Raw genomic sequence first — 15,163 nt, 5'->3', positions numbered from 1 at the left:
CCTCCTTGCAGAAGTCATATGAAAAGATAATACTCGCAACTCAAAATTAAGTCGCCTAATAAATAACCGAATCTTCTCCTCCTCAATAGTCACCAATTGAGTAGCATATCTAGACAAAACATGAAACTTGGACTCATAAGCAGCCATTGTCAATACCACCTTGTTCCAAAATCCATAAATTCATCTTTCTTACGATCCCTCAAAATCTGCGGCACATATTTCTCCAAAAACAAAACATGAAACTGAGTCCAAGTAAATAGAGGTAAAGTTGAACATCCGCATTCCATATAACTTATCCACCACTGTTTAGCCTAACTTTGAAGCTGAAAAGTCACGAGCTGAACCACATGCTGATGGAAAATTCCAACTTATGCAGCCTCTCATAGCAATCTAGGATGAACACATATGCGTCTTCTCTCTCAGAACCATGGAACATAGGTGGTTTTAACTTCAAAAACTTGGTCAAAATCTCATGTTCATTACCAGTCATAACTAATAATAGGTAGTATTAAATAAATAGTATAAAATAATATTAGTATTTACTGTGTACTAATCCTAGTCCTTCCTATATCTCCTATATATATCTCCCATGTATTCCCTTAACACTTAAATACAATCTGTGCCACCCCCCAATACTCATCCCATGTTAACCCGTGGCAAAGCCGGTATCTTTAAACCCAAAACCTTTCAGGCTACCATACTATCAAATACACCCCTTCCGGATAGTGAACCAACAACCTACTCTGTTGCCTCAAAAAATGATTATTGGCGTCATGCTATGGATGAAGAGTTTAAGGCTTTGACTGATCAGAAAACTTGGGTTCTTGTACCTAAGCCCTATGGGCGGCACCCAGTGGGCTGTAAATGGGTGTAGAAAATTAAACACAATGCAGATGACAGTATTTCCAGGTACAAGGCTCGTTTGGTTGCTAAAGGCTACAATCAGGAGTATGGGCTTGATTACTCCGAGACATTCTGTCTTGTTATTCGACAGGAAACCATTCGCCTGGTACTGTCACTCGCTGTGCGCAACAATTGGCTCATCAATCAGTTGGATGTTTCCAATGCTTTTCTTCATGGCATGCTTGATGAAACTATCTACATGACGCAACCACCGGGCTATGTTGATCCCCGCTTCCCTCAACATGTTTGCAAACTCCAGAAGTCTCTGTATGGGCTCAAGCAAGCCCCCCGTGCTTGGTACACGCGTCTGAAAACGTTCCTCCAGGGACTCGGCTTCACGTGTTGCGTACACGACACGAGTCTGTTTACTCGACATTCAACACACGGTACAGTCATTAATCTTGTCTATGTAGATGATATTATTATTACAGGCTCTACTGCAGCTCTCATTCAGGATGTCACTCGAGCTATGCATAATACCTTCAAAATGAAGGACCTTGGCCCGTTACATTATTTTCTGGGAATGGAGGTTTCTCGGACAGGCATCGGCTTGTTTCTTCATCAGTCAAAATATGCTCGAGATCTGTTGCAGAAAGCTGGACTGGAAAAATGCACCAGTCAACCAACACCGATGGCAGTCTCTTCGTCTACGAATGGAGCCGACACCCCCTTTGCCGATATCACCCACTTCTGCAGCCTCATTGGGGCTCTACAGTATCTGGCCATTACCCGTCCTGACATCCAGTTTGCTGTCAACCGAGTTGCTCAGCGCATGCATCAACCAAGTGAACATGATTACCATTGTCTAAAACGCATTCTCAGGTACATTTTTGGCACTATTGGTCGTGGCTTACTTATTCGACCCGGGGACTTGGAGCTTCGGGGTTTCTCAGATTCAGATTGGGCGAATGATAAAAATGACAAAATCTACATCGGGGTTTCTCATTTTTTTGGGGCCGAACCTGATCTCCTAGTGTACAAAAAAACAACCCAAGGTCTCTCGATCCTCGACTGAAGCTGAATACTGCGCCCTTGCTCTTCTTGCTGCTGAGACCATGTGGGTCACACATATTCTTCGCGAACTCCGCGCCACTCACACTGTTCCTGCTCTCTATTATGACAACAAATCAAACATCTGTGTGGCCAAGAATTCCGTCCTACACACCAGAATGAAGCATGTTGATACCGATTGTCTCTTTGTTCGCGATGAAGTTCAGGTCGGCACCATGATTGTGCAGTATGGACCCACTGAAGAACAAATGGCTGATATTCTCACCAAGCCTCTCCCGAGCCTACAGCACGATTACCTCAGTTCCAAGCTTCTGTTTGCTTCCGCTCAGCTCAGCTTGAGGGGGGATAATAACAGATAGTATTAAATAAACAGTATAAAATAATATTAGTATTTACTGTGTACTAATCCTAGTCCTATTAGGATTAATACTCCTTAATCCTAGTCCTATTAGGATTAGTACTCCTTCCTATATCTCCTATATATAACTCCCATGTATTCCCTTAACACTTAAATACAACCAATATTCAACAAAAACCAACAAAGAACCTCGTTACCTACGTTTCCAACTGCCTTGGGAGTAGTGATAGAAATAGGAGGATTTGCCGGAGCTTGAGTTGATTGAAAAGAAGAAAGCAATATAGCACCAATCACCCCTTCAAGAATAACATGATTTGTTGACATAACAATGGGTCGATGGGAGAAACACCGGTAGTCTCAGCCTGTAGCTCTCCCTCTTGTCCAACCTTTTCAACCTCAACATTCTCATTTATATCTTCATGAGGTATAAGAGGTTTCTCATTGTACGAGCATTCTTAACATGAGTTTCATCCCCAGCAGACGCTACTCTTCCACGGACTATACCCCTAGCTCTTCTTCTGCCTCTACCTCCACCGCGACCTCTGATTGTAGATTCGTCAGCTAGAGCATTGGCGGGAGCTACGGGTCTAATGCCATTGAATTTAGTGTTAACCATTTGCGGATAGAAGAGGGAAGAAGGCTAGATATCAATTTGAATTAACATATACCAATAGGAATCAAGTTATAACACAAAGAAGGCAAGAGAAAACAAAGCGATTTCCTGAAGTCTTATAGCCTCTCGAAGAAAAGTAAAGGTGTCCCCTACCATTCCACAAAACTTTACTAGACTCATTTTGGTACATCGAGTTAAATAAACCTAGGCTCTAATACTATTTTTATCGCGACCCAGACCGTCATGATTGACACCCATACTAACTCTATGGTGGAGAAATACTACTACAACCCAAACCAAGCAACTAAACCAAAAGCTAAGTCATTTAATTACGGAAACAACTTAAAATAACTAAAAATTGAAGTTCCCATACAAAAGTATATCAACTCAAACAAATGCGAAAGAAATAACCTAGGACCTGAAATTCAACGTACCAAAACATCTAAGTTCAACAAATCTAAACAAGAAGGGATACACCCCAAACTAATGACTAATTAACTACAAGAAAATTCTAAGTCCATAATACGGACATAAACTAAAGAGAACTCATGGCAGCCCAAAAGAATTAACTCACTTTTGAATTCAACGAGATCACTGATCTCCTAAACGAGGTTTGTTAATAGTAACCTGAAGATTCCCTATACTCAAGAAATTATAAGAGCAAGCGTGGTATCAGTACACAACCATTGTGTACTAGTAGGATCACGCGACTATCCCATTAAGTGTAACATCAGCAAGTCAATACAACGTATTAGTAGCATGCATATATCGAACATATACATTATCATCATTATCATTTATGAACAACGGGGCATTTCATATTCTCAAATATCATACTTATATCAAGTAGTTAGTTTTCTCATGGAACCTAAACCCAATTTGTTAGCATACCGAAACGTGGTACCCAATTCAATAATTATACCAGAACATGGCAACCGATCTCATATTTATGACAAAACATGACAACCGATCCTAGTAAGCTATGGCAGAACGTGGCAACTGATCCATTAAACACACCACAATAACAATGACAAATATATTCTCAAATCATACAATCAAGAAGTGATTCATGACATATGGTCATTCGTATATCTCATTTATAACAAGTGTGATCAATAATGTAAAATTCGCATGCATACATGTATCATAATGAAGTAAGAACAAACATACATCACACAATCATAAAATCATAACCATCATCTACCTCGAAATAAGCTTGAAACCCTAAGAAAATTGATCATTCCCTTTCTGAATTCGTCCCGCTTGTTCTTTGTCTACAAATAATCAACATAATACGAGAGTCAATAAACAACACTAATTACTCACATTACTAACAATTCTAACAACTCTAGATCATATCCATGATCCAAAGCATCCAAGCTAGGGCTTTTCCCACCATGGTTTTCAATTCAAAACCCTCGCCCATTGATAATTACACATTCTATTAGGTTTTACGAATCGAAAAGTTGATTAAGGGAGCGAAATGCTTACCTTTACCCTCAAAAATAGTGGAAAATTGTCAAGAGTTGTTTGTGATTTGTTCCTTAGCTCTAAAAATAAAAAAGTGCAGAAAAAGGTCATTTGGGAATTTATTTGTGACTTTAAGTCGCGCGAACCGCCACAACAACCTCTGCCCAACTACAGCGGTCCTGCCAAAGCGACCAAATCCAGCGCCAGAGCGATTTGTGTGAAATATGAGTTATTAAATTAATTCCACCACCCCAATTTTACCTCACACCTCTAACCAACGACACTCAAAAGAATCCCATTCATGCTAAAAACACTTTTGGGAGTTTTACTCGCCCGAATTTAATTTCTGAAAGTCGTACGAATTTCTTAACAAGTTATCTATCCCCTCATGTAATCTAAATCACAATTAAATCACCTGATTGTTATCAGATTTTTCTACACCTTAACGACTTAGATTTCGTCCAAATCTTATATGTGTATTTAGTTTAAGAGTGATATATTACATCCCTTAATCAACATGGCTTCAGTTCACATTTATACCCTCCAACGTAACTTTTGATGTGCACAAACAAAACTTCAACTTGTATAAAATTAAACAAATAAACAAACATGTATTATATGACATCTTACATGAAAATTTCACTTGCTCTCGATATGTACAGCAAATTAAGTACGTTAGTTTATCATTACTAGTGATGAAAATGGGACAAAAATATGTACTAACAAATTAGTTAGTTTACTAATTACTAATTCTAAAATGACTAATTCATCCTTGAGGAAGGATAACTTATCTCAACACTAATTGTTAATCTTGCGATAAAATCATCTCATCCTTTGCAACAAATGTCCCACTAAAACTTATCTTTGATTCATCTATCCTTCATGTATTTTAGTCATGAATTCACCCTTGTAAAATCAATCTGTCAATACTAGTTTTTTATGTTGAAGTGGGTGGTTTTAATGTTTTTTCAGATTTTTTACTCAAATTATCAAAATCCAGTCAATTAGTTAGTGTCTTTTAGACGAGAGGGAATTGTACAAATAATATTTAAGGTTGTAAGTTTGAGTCATCAAAGAAATAAAAAGTGAGCATCAAATATATGAAAATAAAAAAATATTGAACATTCATAGTCTCAAATTAACTCCATTTGACTCAACATAATTCCAATAGGAATAACGAGTAACATTATTAATTTGCTAGCTACATAAGGTGAAACTTTGCAGCCAGCCATGACTGATGACACAAATTACACAAGCTAAACATAAATTGCTCTCAGCTCTACAAAGGACCACATGCTTGTACAGTTGCAGCAGTCATTTGCTCCCTCTCAATTCCAGCATTACAAATATTCGCGATACCACGGATATGTTTCTTTCCATATGAGCTTAATTTTCCACAATGTGCCTCAAATATCTCGACCTATATATATAGATATACATGAAAATAATAGAACAAACGATCATGGTTCCGTATACGTGAAAAAGAACAATAAGAAGAAATGTTTTATAATTAGGCTAAATACTTACATAGGATTTAAGACAATCCCAGTTATCAACTAGTGGTTGTCCAGAAGATCGAACAGTTTGTAGTGCCTCATTACCATATTTAACTCCAAACAGAAGATCTCCAATATGTTTTACGTTATTGTCCACTTGACTTCTATGTGCTACAACATTAATAAGTTTGGCGCGAGCTTCAAAATAGTCATCAGAACCTTCAGGAGCATTGTCGTACTGCCAATATTTAGCAAGTATTATCAATCAGATTATCTTTTTTGCGTCTTTCTTGGCAAGGAAAAAACGTTAAATTATATTGCATATGACTAGATGTGTTGCAAAGAAAGGTAGGGACATACTTTGGATTGCCAGTAGAAAAGCTCTGTTTCTCGTTGTTCCACATTCTGTGACGATGATTTATAAGAATTCATGGAGACATGAGAGTGATTTATCGAAGCAACGCCCATATACTGGAAAAGAGCATCAACACTTAACACCATATCACCATATTGCATGACATGAGAGCCATATGTTAGATTGGCTGCTGTTCTGTTTGCAATCTGATCATAATGAAACATAATTATCATTCGTTCTTTAGAATAGGCTATAATTGGTTAAAACATATACATAATCGAGACTACATATAGCACAAGCTCTTACCCTATCGTACTGATCATCTAGAGTTTCAGTTTGACGATCTTGAACATCACTGCATATCAATAAATCAAGATATAGGAAGAAGTTTCATTAATATTATAGTTTTGATAACTTTAAATCAATTGATTTTCCCTCGATCAGGGATTAGAGAATTTGTGTGTTACGTTACCTGTCCTCCATCCAAGCAACACTGTACAAGTCTCCTAAGCACACACCTTTAAACTCAGGAGGGGGACAAGCTACAAGGCAGGGATCGCGTGCATCACCCACACCACAATATGTTCCCCAACTACTTTCATTGGGATTTGATGCAGTCGTTACATAAATATCTAAACCTTCAGGAAGAAGACCGTCAAACATGCTTCCAGACTCACAAGCTTCTAAGTAAAATACCTAAACATATAACAAAAGACAGCATCCAACGGAGTATTAGACCGAAGCTTTGCTAATTATTTTCCTTCCAAGGAAGCAAAGGACATAATATCGACTGAAAAGAAGCAATAGTTACCAGTTTACTATATGTCCCAGAACCATGCTTCTTTTTCAACACATCAATCAAATCATTCGCGTAAACAACTCCAGTTGGCATTGCTGTTCATTTTGAAACATGAAATAAAAAAATATGAACATATAATATGTGTGTGTGTGTGTGATGACGATCGAATCACTTACAAACAATTCCAGGGCCACCATGATCAACATAGTAGATGAAAATATGGTCATTTGGAGCACTGTTCAAAACTTTACCACTTCCTCCAGTTATACCACTTTTGTTTGCAAGGATAACATTGAAAAAGTTTTCAGCATTAACATCTTCACCTACATAATCCTGTCTCAACAAGAAAATAACCCGGCCCTCATCAACGTACATAACACACATTCTAAGTATTTTCGAGGGATTGAATTGGTCGAAAAGAGAGGAAAGAAAAAAGATACAAACCTTAGGAACACCTTTGTAAACATCTTGGCCATGTGGATTATTGATGATAACTCCGGGTCTAGGATTCATAGTATTGTTAGCAATATCATCGTACATGAATACAATAATGTTTTCGTCTTTAAGACCACCTTTCTTGAGTAACTGATAAGCGTGACATACATCAGCCTGAAATCAATAAATAAAATGTCATAACAAATCATCACTCAATTCTAACACAACATTTCTAAGTTCGTTGTTAAATCGCTTGTAGCTAATAACCTGATGCCTGTAATTCCACCATCCATTAGAGCCAGCAACTAGGACAGCCCATTTGGTCCCTACAGTTTCTTCTGTTAAGAATTTAGAGACACTACGACCTTCAATGTTGACACAAATTGAGAGCACAACAACTAGTGCAACACATACTATGTACTTAAATATCATTGTTTTGTATTTTATGGTAAATTAACAAACAAATAAGATAATTGGAGTATTGAGTTGTATAGTAATATTGATGTATGAGAAATATATAGGACTTTAAACTCGTTTAAGCCAACATTAGAGACATACTATGATCAAGACAAGTAGACAACGTAGATTTCAAAGGTGTAAAGGATTATTTTTTAAAAAAAAAAACATGAAATATTTATCTAGATATTGACAAATATTGCAATATATTTATTCTCCTTCTTTTACAAGAAATTTCTTCACACTTGCGACAAGTTTTTCATGTCATTTTTTTTTTGTTTTTCACCCGGTGTTCAGAATCTGTATTGGAACTCCTACTGGAGGTTCAATTAAATCTGGATCCATTTCACTTTTTTTTATTTTCCACCTGGTGTTCGGAGTTGGTATAGACATCATTGTAACCCGTATTGGTGGTTCAATTAAATTCAGATCCATGTCAACTTTTTTTGTTTCCCACCCGGTGTCCAAAGTTTGTATTGGAGGTCTGACTAAGCGCGGATCCATGTATAAAAAATATTGGTTCCACGCTAAGTGTACGGAACTTGTTATTGGACTTCCGACTAAATCAAAATCCATGTCAATTTTTTGGTTTCCACCCGCCACCCGTTGTCCACAGTTTGTATTGGAGCTCCAACTATAAGCTGGATCCATATTTTTTTTATTTCTCACTCGGTGTATAGAGTCCATATTGGAGCTCGGACTAAGTGGCTGTTTGAATTGACTTATTTTAGGTGTTTTTAAGTCAAAACAAACTTTTAAGTAGTTTTGAAGTGTTTGGATAAAGTTTTGTAAAGCCAAAATTACAAAAATAAGTCATAAGTTGGAAATCCTATCTTATGGCTTTTGGCTTATAAATCATAAGCCAAAGGCTAATGCAAACAAGCCCTAAATCGTCTGGATCGCGCACTGCATGGCCTTTTCGAGGGTGGCACTCACGTCTGGGGCTTGAACCCAAGACCTTTGTTTAAGAGGTAAGAATCCCACCTCGAGCCCACAATTCATCACTACAACAAAAATAACTTTTAGCGACATTAAATGTTGACACTTATAAAGAGTGTTAATGTCTTTACCGACATTAGTTAAGTGTCATTAGAACCAATATCGCTAAAAGCTTTAGGATTATACGTAAGAAGTGACAATTGCCGCTAAAAATATATTTTAGCGGCAATTAAGAATTAAATGCTCAATGGTATTCTTTGTTGTAGTGCATGTTGGTTAAGTTTTCATGTCATTATTACATCCGTACTATACACTCATGTTTTCTAAATTTTTTGTAAAAATTATTTTTGTATTGTGATATACATAATAACCAAAATCAATTATTTTAACACAACCAAACCACCATTTAGTAATCACTCACACAAGGTCAAATTAAAGATATATATAATTATAATTACTCCAATTTTAGAGGGATTAAAACCAAACATGTCATTCCAAGGAAATGAGGTTCTAGGTTTCTTCTCTCTCACCATATTTTAAAGGAATTATGTATTATGAATATGAAATGCCACATAATTATGATGACTAAAGGTTAAGAAAGAATTAACTAAATCATTCTAAACAAACAAATTCACATAAAAAAAATTCAAGTCAAATCAATATTGTGTCTACGGAAAGTTTTATGGTATATATACAAGGACAGGTGATGTTCTCTTGAAATTAACAATTAAGTTTGTCCGTAGTGTATAAGTTTAGTTTCAAACAATGAAACATCCTTCAAAATTTTAGAACAGAAATTCCGAAAGCTCGAACTTTTTGTTAGCCCCTCCGGCTTACCCTGCTGCCTATTCTGACCGGCCATCGGAAGTATACAATAACAATATCGTAGCATAACACAGTCTGATCGTGATACTACCTGTTAATGTCCTCCAACGGCACCACCTTGGCAGAATCAATAGAAGTAACAAATAATGCACGAAATAAGAGCTCTATTTCTAATAAGATCGGTTAGAATACTGACACTAGATTTGCCTAAAGAACAAGTATATTCTATTTGTTTCTTTGTAGATTAGAGCAGTTGCGTTATGTAAAACAAATAAAGTAATGACACAATATTTTGTCGCGAAAAACCTGGCTCATAAAGGGTAAATAACCACGATCTACACCTATGTAGAATTTAACTCCATTTATTAAACTCTGAGCCTCAACAAAAGATTACAATCATATGTAATCTAAGGAATTATAAATTCTAATTCTTAGACTCCAACAACCAACTAGATCGCCGATCCCACTTCAAGTTATGAGTTCAAATTACAATTCTTGCAATCGTAGAAACTAAATCTAATTCCTAAACTCCAACACAAACCCCCACCCATCCACCCCCCTAGGTTTATGTTCCAAAGTCTTTAAGTCCTCCAGTTTATACATCACTGGATCTAGAAAGAATTTATAAAGATTGAATGTGTGCTGAAAAGAGTATTTATTAATGAAGGTAGCAAGTATTAAATAGAGTTACAGGGGAAATAATAAGATTCCTAAACGAACTGAACTAAAGTAATCTAAATAATTTATAACTATTGAATTAGTAATGCAATCCTAATACGACTAAACTATTGATCCCAACACGACTAAGCTACTAAGTGATGTCCTAACGCTAGATTTTCTAGCTAATACGCCTCCTCAAGTTAGGCAATGAGTCATGTTAACATCCTTTGAATGGAAGCAACGTCATGGTGACTCAATAAAAAAAAGAATAAGTTAAAATAATTCTTAAAACGGGTAAGAGGGGTTAAGGGAAAAAGGGAGTCACCACCTAATTTTTTAGGAAAACTAGGAAACCGCTTAATTAATTAACATAAAAGAGTGTCTACCAAATCAATTTGATCCTGGGTAAGGGGTTCAAGTTATTTCGAAGGGAAGGAGTTAACCATGGTTCCCGACTGAGTTCATTGTTTTCAAATTGAGGAAGAAAATAAAATAATGTATAAATATAATAAACATGCAATATACACAATAAAAATAAAATAATAATATCGGCCTAAGGTTTGCCTAACATCGATATATACAAAATAATAAATTGAAAAATATAATTCGAACTACTTTAGAATAGCTTCAAGGAAACAAGTCTTGGGTATCTGTAAACACACTTAATAAAAGTGTTAGTAATAAATAAATATAATAAAATTGAATACATAAAATAATAACTTGAAAATAAAAACCTTTCTTATTAACATGGGAGGTCTTGGAGTAATTTCTTCATCGATCATTTTAACAATTTTAACAAACAAGTGATATGAACTTAAACTAAAAATTTCCGTCTTTTAATATTAGGGAGGCCTCCAAAATCGACGAAGAATTTTTTTCATTGGCCAATTTAATATACATATAAGAAAATATAAATGCAAACATGTTATAGTAATAAAGAAAATAATAGTGACTATCACATAAAATGATAACTTATAAATTAATTAACAATAAACAAATAAAATCTATTATGGGGTATATAAATGATGATGGATCTTAGCTTGGAATTTAAAAAAATGACAAAGTCAATTAGGTGTGAAACGAATCAACGAATTAAAATTAAAAAAAAAAATATATGTCATCGCATAATTTGGCAACAAATAAAAAAATTGTAAACTAAGCAATATGAAAACTCAAAGTCATTACTATAGAAATATTTGATCAGCTAAAACAAAAATATCAACAACATCCAACTTAATAATAAATAAATAAATAAATAAATAAAATAATGTAAACCTCGCGGACAAATGTAACACTAATAGTAATGTATTAATATCAGATAGTATTAAATAAATAGTATTAAATAATATTAGTATTTACTGTGTACTAATCCTAGTCCTATTAGGATTAGTACTCTTTAATCCTAGTCCTATTAGGATTAGTACTCCTTCCTATATCTCCTATATATATCTCCCATTATTCACTTATTAGTTCAACACTTCAATACAATCAATATTCCTTCATGGTATCAAGAGCCAGAAAACCTAGATCTTCTTTTCTCTAGGTTTTTTTTCTCTCTTTAGAGCACCGATCGTTCCCTCTCTTCTATTGGGCAGCGGCAGCCATGACAACCGAGGTGGATCCTCTCGATTCACTTCCTTCTGGCGTTAAACTCCTTCTCAGGCATCTTCATGCCCTAATTCCCAAAAAATTATCAGACATAAATTACCCTACATGGAAAATAACCGTTCTTACAGCCCTTGAGGCCAATTACCTTCTCAAATACGTCGATGGAAGCACAGAACCGCCGTCGGCAGTCATCATCGCCACGGACAAATCAGAAAAAACCAATCCGGCCCATGCCGCCTGGAAAGCCGTGGATGGCCAGATCCGATCATGTTTGATTGCGGTCATCTCTCCCACGGTTCAGAAACACGTCCGATCTTACACAACTCCTTTAGCCCTGTGGACGGCCCTCGCAACACGCTATGCATCAATTTCCCACTCTCATATTTTTCAATTGCGTGATCGTCTCCACACAATTACCAAAGGCACAAAAACTATGACGGAGTATTTAGACGAGGTCTCCACCATCATCACAGCCCTCGACACCGTGAACGAAATTATTCCCGAAAAAGATCTCGTCATGTGCGTCGTTCGGGGGCTCCCATCAGCTTACTCCTCTATTAAACAGCCGGTTCGCATCAGTCCAACGCCCGTTGACCTGGCTACTCTCTCCTCGTGGCTAAAAAGTGAAGAAATCAACGTGGATCTGGAGAGCAAACTTCTTCTCCGAGAAGCCACTGTTATGGAGCCGGCCACTGCCCTCACCGCAAGCCAGAACTATCGCGGGGGGCGTGGTGGCGGCCGGCAGGGGAGCCGCGGCGGCTACGGCAGAAACAGCGGAGGCCGCAGGCGCGGCGGTCGGTAGGGCTGTCGTCCGTCGTACGACGGTCTGCAGCACGGCAGCAACAACAACCTACACTCCTTCGGCAGCGGCGGGCAGTCATCTTCCAGCGGCGGGCAGGGCATTTACGAGCGGGATCGACCAACTTGTCAAATCTGTCAAAAAATAGGACACACCGCTGTTCGTTGTTGGTTTCGGTATGAGGAGAGCCGAAATAGTGATAACCGTGCCAATTATGCATCTCAAGCCGGCCCTTCCTCTGAATGGCTGTTGGATACTGGGACCAACATGCACGTTACTTCTGATCTATCCAAGCTTAACGCTCCAAATCCAATCATGGCTCCAATGGTATTACTGTTGGCAACGGTGAGTCCCTTAATATTTCTCACACTGGCACGGGTACCATTAAAACCCCCACCGTTATCTTTCACCTAGGTAACCTTACCTACGTCCCTTCTATTAAAACCAATCTCCTTTCAGTTCACCAATTCACAAAAGACAATAGTTGCTCACTCTTGTTCACCTCTAATGATTTTCAAATCCTAGACAATACTACCAAGAGGGTGATTTCTCAGGGCCCCTGTGAGCATGGTCTGTACGTTCTTCCTGGCACAAGTTCGTCTGCCCACCCAGTTCCAGAAACCGTTCCTGTGGCTCCGGTAGCTTTTTCGGCTGATGGCCACAGTCTGTTGTGGCACAGTCGTCTGGGTCACCCGTCTACTCAAATAATAAATTTTTTAATGTCTCAATTAGGTTTTTCTTCCATTCATGTAAACAATTGTGACTTCTGTTCAATTGCTAAATCTCATAAATTACCTTTTACTTTATCTGAGAAGCGTACAACTGCACTTTTTCAACTTATTCATTCTGACCTATGGGGTCCTACTGCTGTTCCTTCATTTGCTGGTTTTCGCTATTATATTTGTTTTGTGGATGATTTTACAAAATATACTTGGTTGTACCCACTAAAACACAAATCACAGGCATACACCACCTTTATCACTTTTGAAAAAATGGTCAAAACACAATTCAATTCTCATGTTAAACTTTTTCGAAGTGACAATGGAAAGGAATATGTCAATAACATCTTTGGCCAATTTCTGCAATCCCTGGGAATTATACATCAAACCTCCTATCCATACACTCCCTAACAGAATGGGGTGGCTGAGCGTAAGCATCGCCATCTCATTGAAATGGTGGTTACTCTTCTACATCAATCTCATCTCCCTGTCTCCTTTGGGTAGAAGCTCTAGCCACCGCAAACTACCTCATTAACAGAATGCCCAGTCACACTCTCTCCAACAAATCACCCTATCAACTCCTTTACCAAGAACTTCCCAATTATACCAACCTCCGCGTCTTTGGGTGTCTTGCCTACCCCTGGCTATGCCCTCATATTACTCACAAATTACAACCCCGATCCCGTCCTTGTATTTTTTTGGGCTATCATCCTACCTCCAAGGGTTATCGCTGTCTTGACCCACAAACTCATAATGTCTACATATCTCGTCATGTCAAATTTGTCGAAAATGAGTTTCCCTACGAGTCTATTTCCTCCTCCACGTCATTCATTAGCGTCCTTCCCCTTTTTCCAACATACTCACAGGGTCCCTCACCATCTTCCCCCACACCTCCACCCACTACCCAACCACCCCTCATCACCCCTTCGACCCTCACCCACAATACACACGCAACCACAACCCACACTCACAACCAACCTGAACCACCCCATACCCACAACATCTCTAGCCCGATCCGTTTTGGATCCTTCCCGACCACCCCCGAATCACCACCACCCGTGCCACCCCCCAATACTCATCCCATGTTAACCCGTGGCAAAGCCGGTTTCTTTAAACCCAAAACCTTTCAGGCTACCATACTACCAAATATACCCCTTCCCGATAGTGAACCAATAACCTACTCTGTTGACTCAAAAAATGCTTATTGGCGTCATGCTATGGATGACGAGTTTAAGGCTTTGACTGATCAGAAAACTTGGGTCCTTGTACCTAAGCCCTATGGGCGGCACCCAGTGGGCTGTAAATGGGTGTAGAAAATTAAACACAATGCAGATGGCAGTATTTCCAGGTACAAGGCTCGTTTGGTTGCTAAAGGCTACAATCAGGAGTATGGGCTTGATTACTCCGAGACATTCAGTCCTGTTATTCGGTAGGAAACCATTCGCCTGGTACTGTCACTCGCCGTGCGCAACAATTGGCTCATCAATCAGTTGGATGTTTCCAATGCTTTTCTTCATGGCATGCTTGATGAAACTATCTACATGACGCAACCACCGGGCTATGTTGATCCCCGCTTCCCTCAACATGTTTGCAAACTCCAGAAGTCTCTATATGGGCTCAAGCAAGCCCCCCGTGCTTGGTATACACGTCTGAAAATGTTCCTCCAGGGACTCGGCTTCACATGTTGCGTACACGACACGAGTCTGTTTACTCGACA

General features: G+C 38.1%; 2 protein-coding genes across 2 annotated transcripts; both read right to left on the bottom strand.

Annotated features, from left to right (window-relative positions):
• Positions 1-5,431: 5,431 nt before the first annotated feature.
• Positions 5,432-9,229, bottom strand: LOC112941970 (vacuolar-processing enzyme-like). Its single transcript, XM_069288085.1, has 5 exons — positions 6,679-9,229; positions 6,513-6,561; positions 6,212-6,412; positions 5,883-6,089; positions 5,432-5,775 (listed from the first exon to the last, which is right to left on the bottom strand). The coding sequence occupies exons 1-5, from the start codon at positions 6,867-6,869 to the stop codon at positions 5,635-5,637; spliced, it is 789 nt and encodes a 262-aa protein (XP_069144186.1). The 5' UTR covers positions 6,870-9,229; the 3' UTR covers positions 5,432-5,634.
• Positions 6,955-12,213, bottom strand: VPE10 (vacuolar processing enzyme VPE10). Its single transcript, XM_026032628.2, has 5 exons — positions 12,074-12,213; positions 7,708-7,798; positions 7,450-7,614; positions 7,182-7,338; positions 6,955-7,100 (listed from the first exon to the last, which is right to left on the bottom strand). Exons 1-5 carry the CDS (start codon positions 12,211-12,213, stop codon positions 6,955-6,957), a joined length of 699 nt encoding a protein of 232 aa, XP_025888413.2.
• Between the last annotated feature and the right edge of the window lie 2,950 nt (positions 12,214-15,163).

Source organism: Solanum lycopersicum, chromosome 8, assembly GCF_036512215.1.
Source record: "Solanum lycopersicum chromosome 8, SLM_r2.1".
NCBI classification, from domain to species: Eukaryota; Viridiplantae; Streptophyta; class Magnoliopsida; order Solanales; family Solanaceae; genus Solanum; species Solanum lycopersicum.
This window is presented reverse-complemented; position numbering and strand designations above follow the sequence as displayed.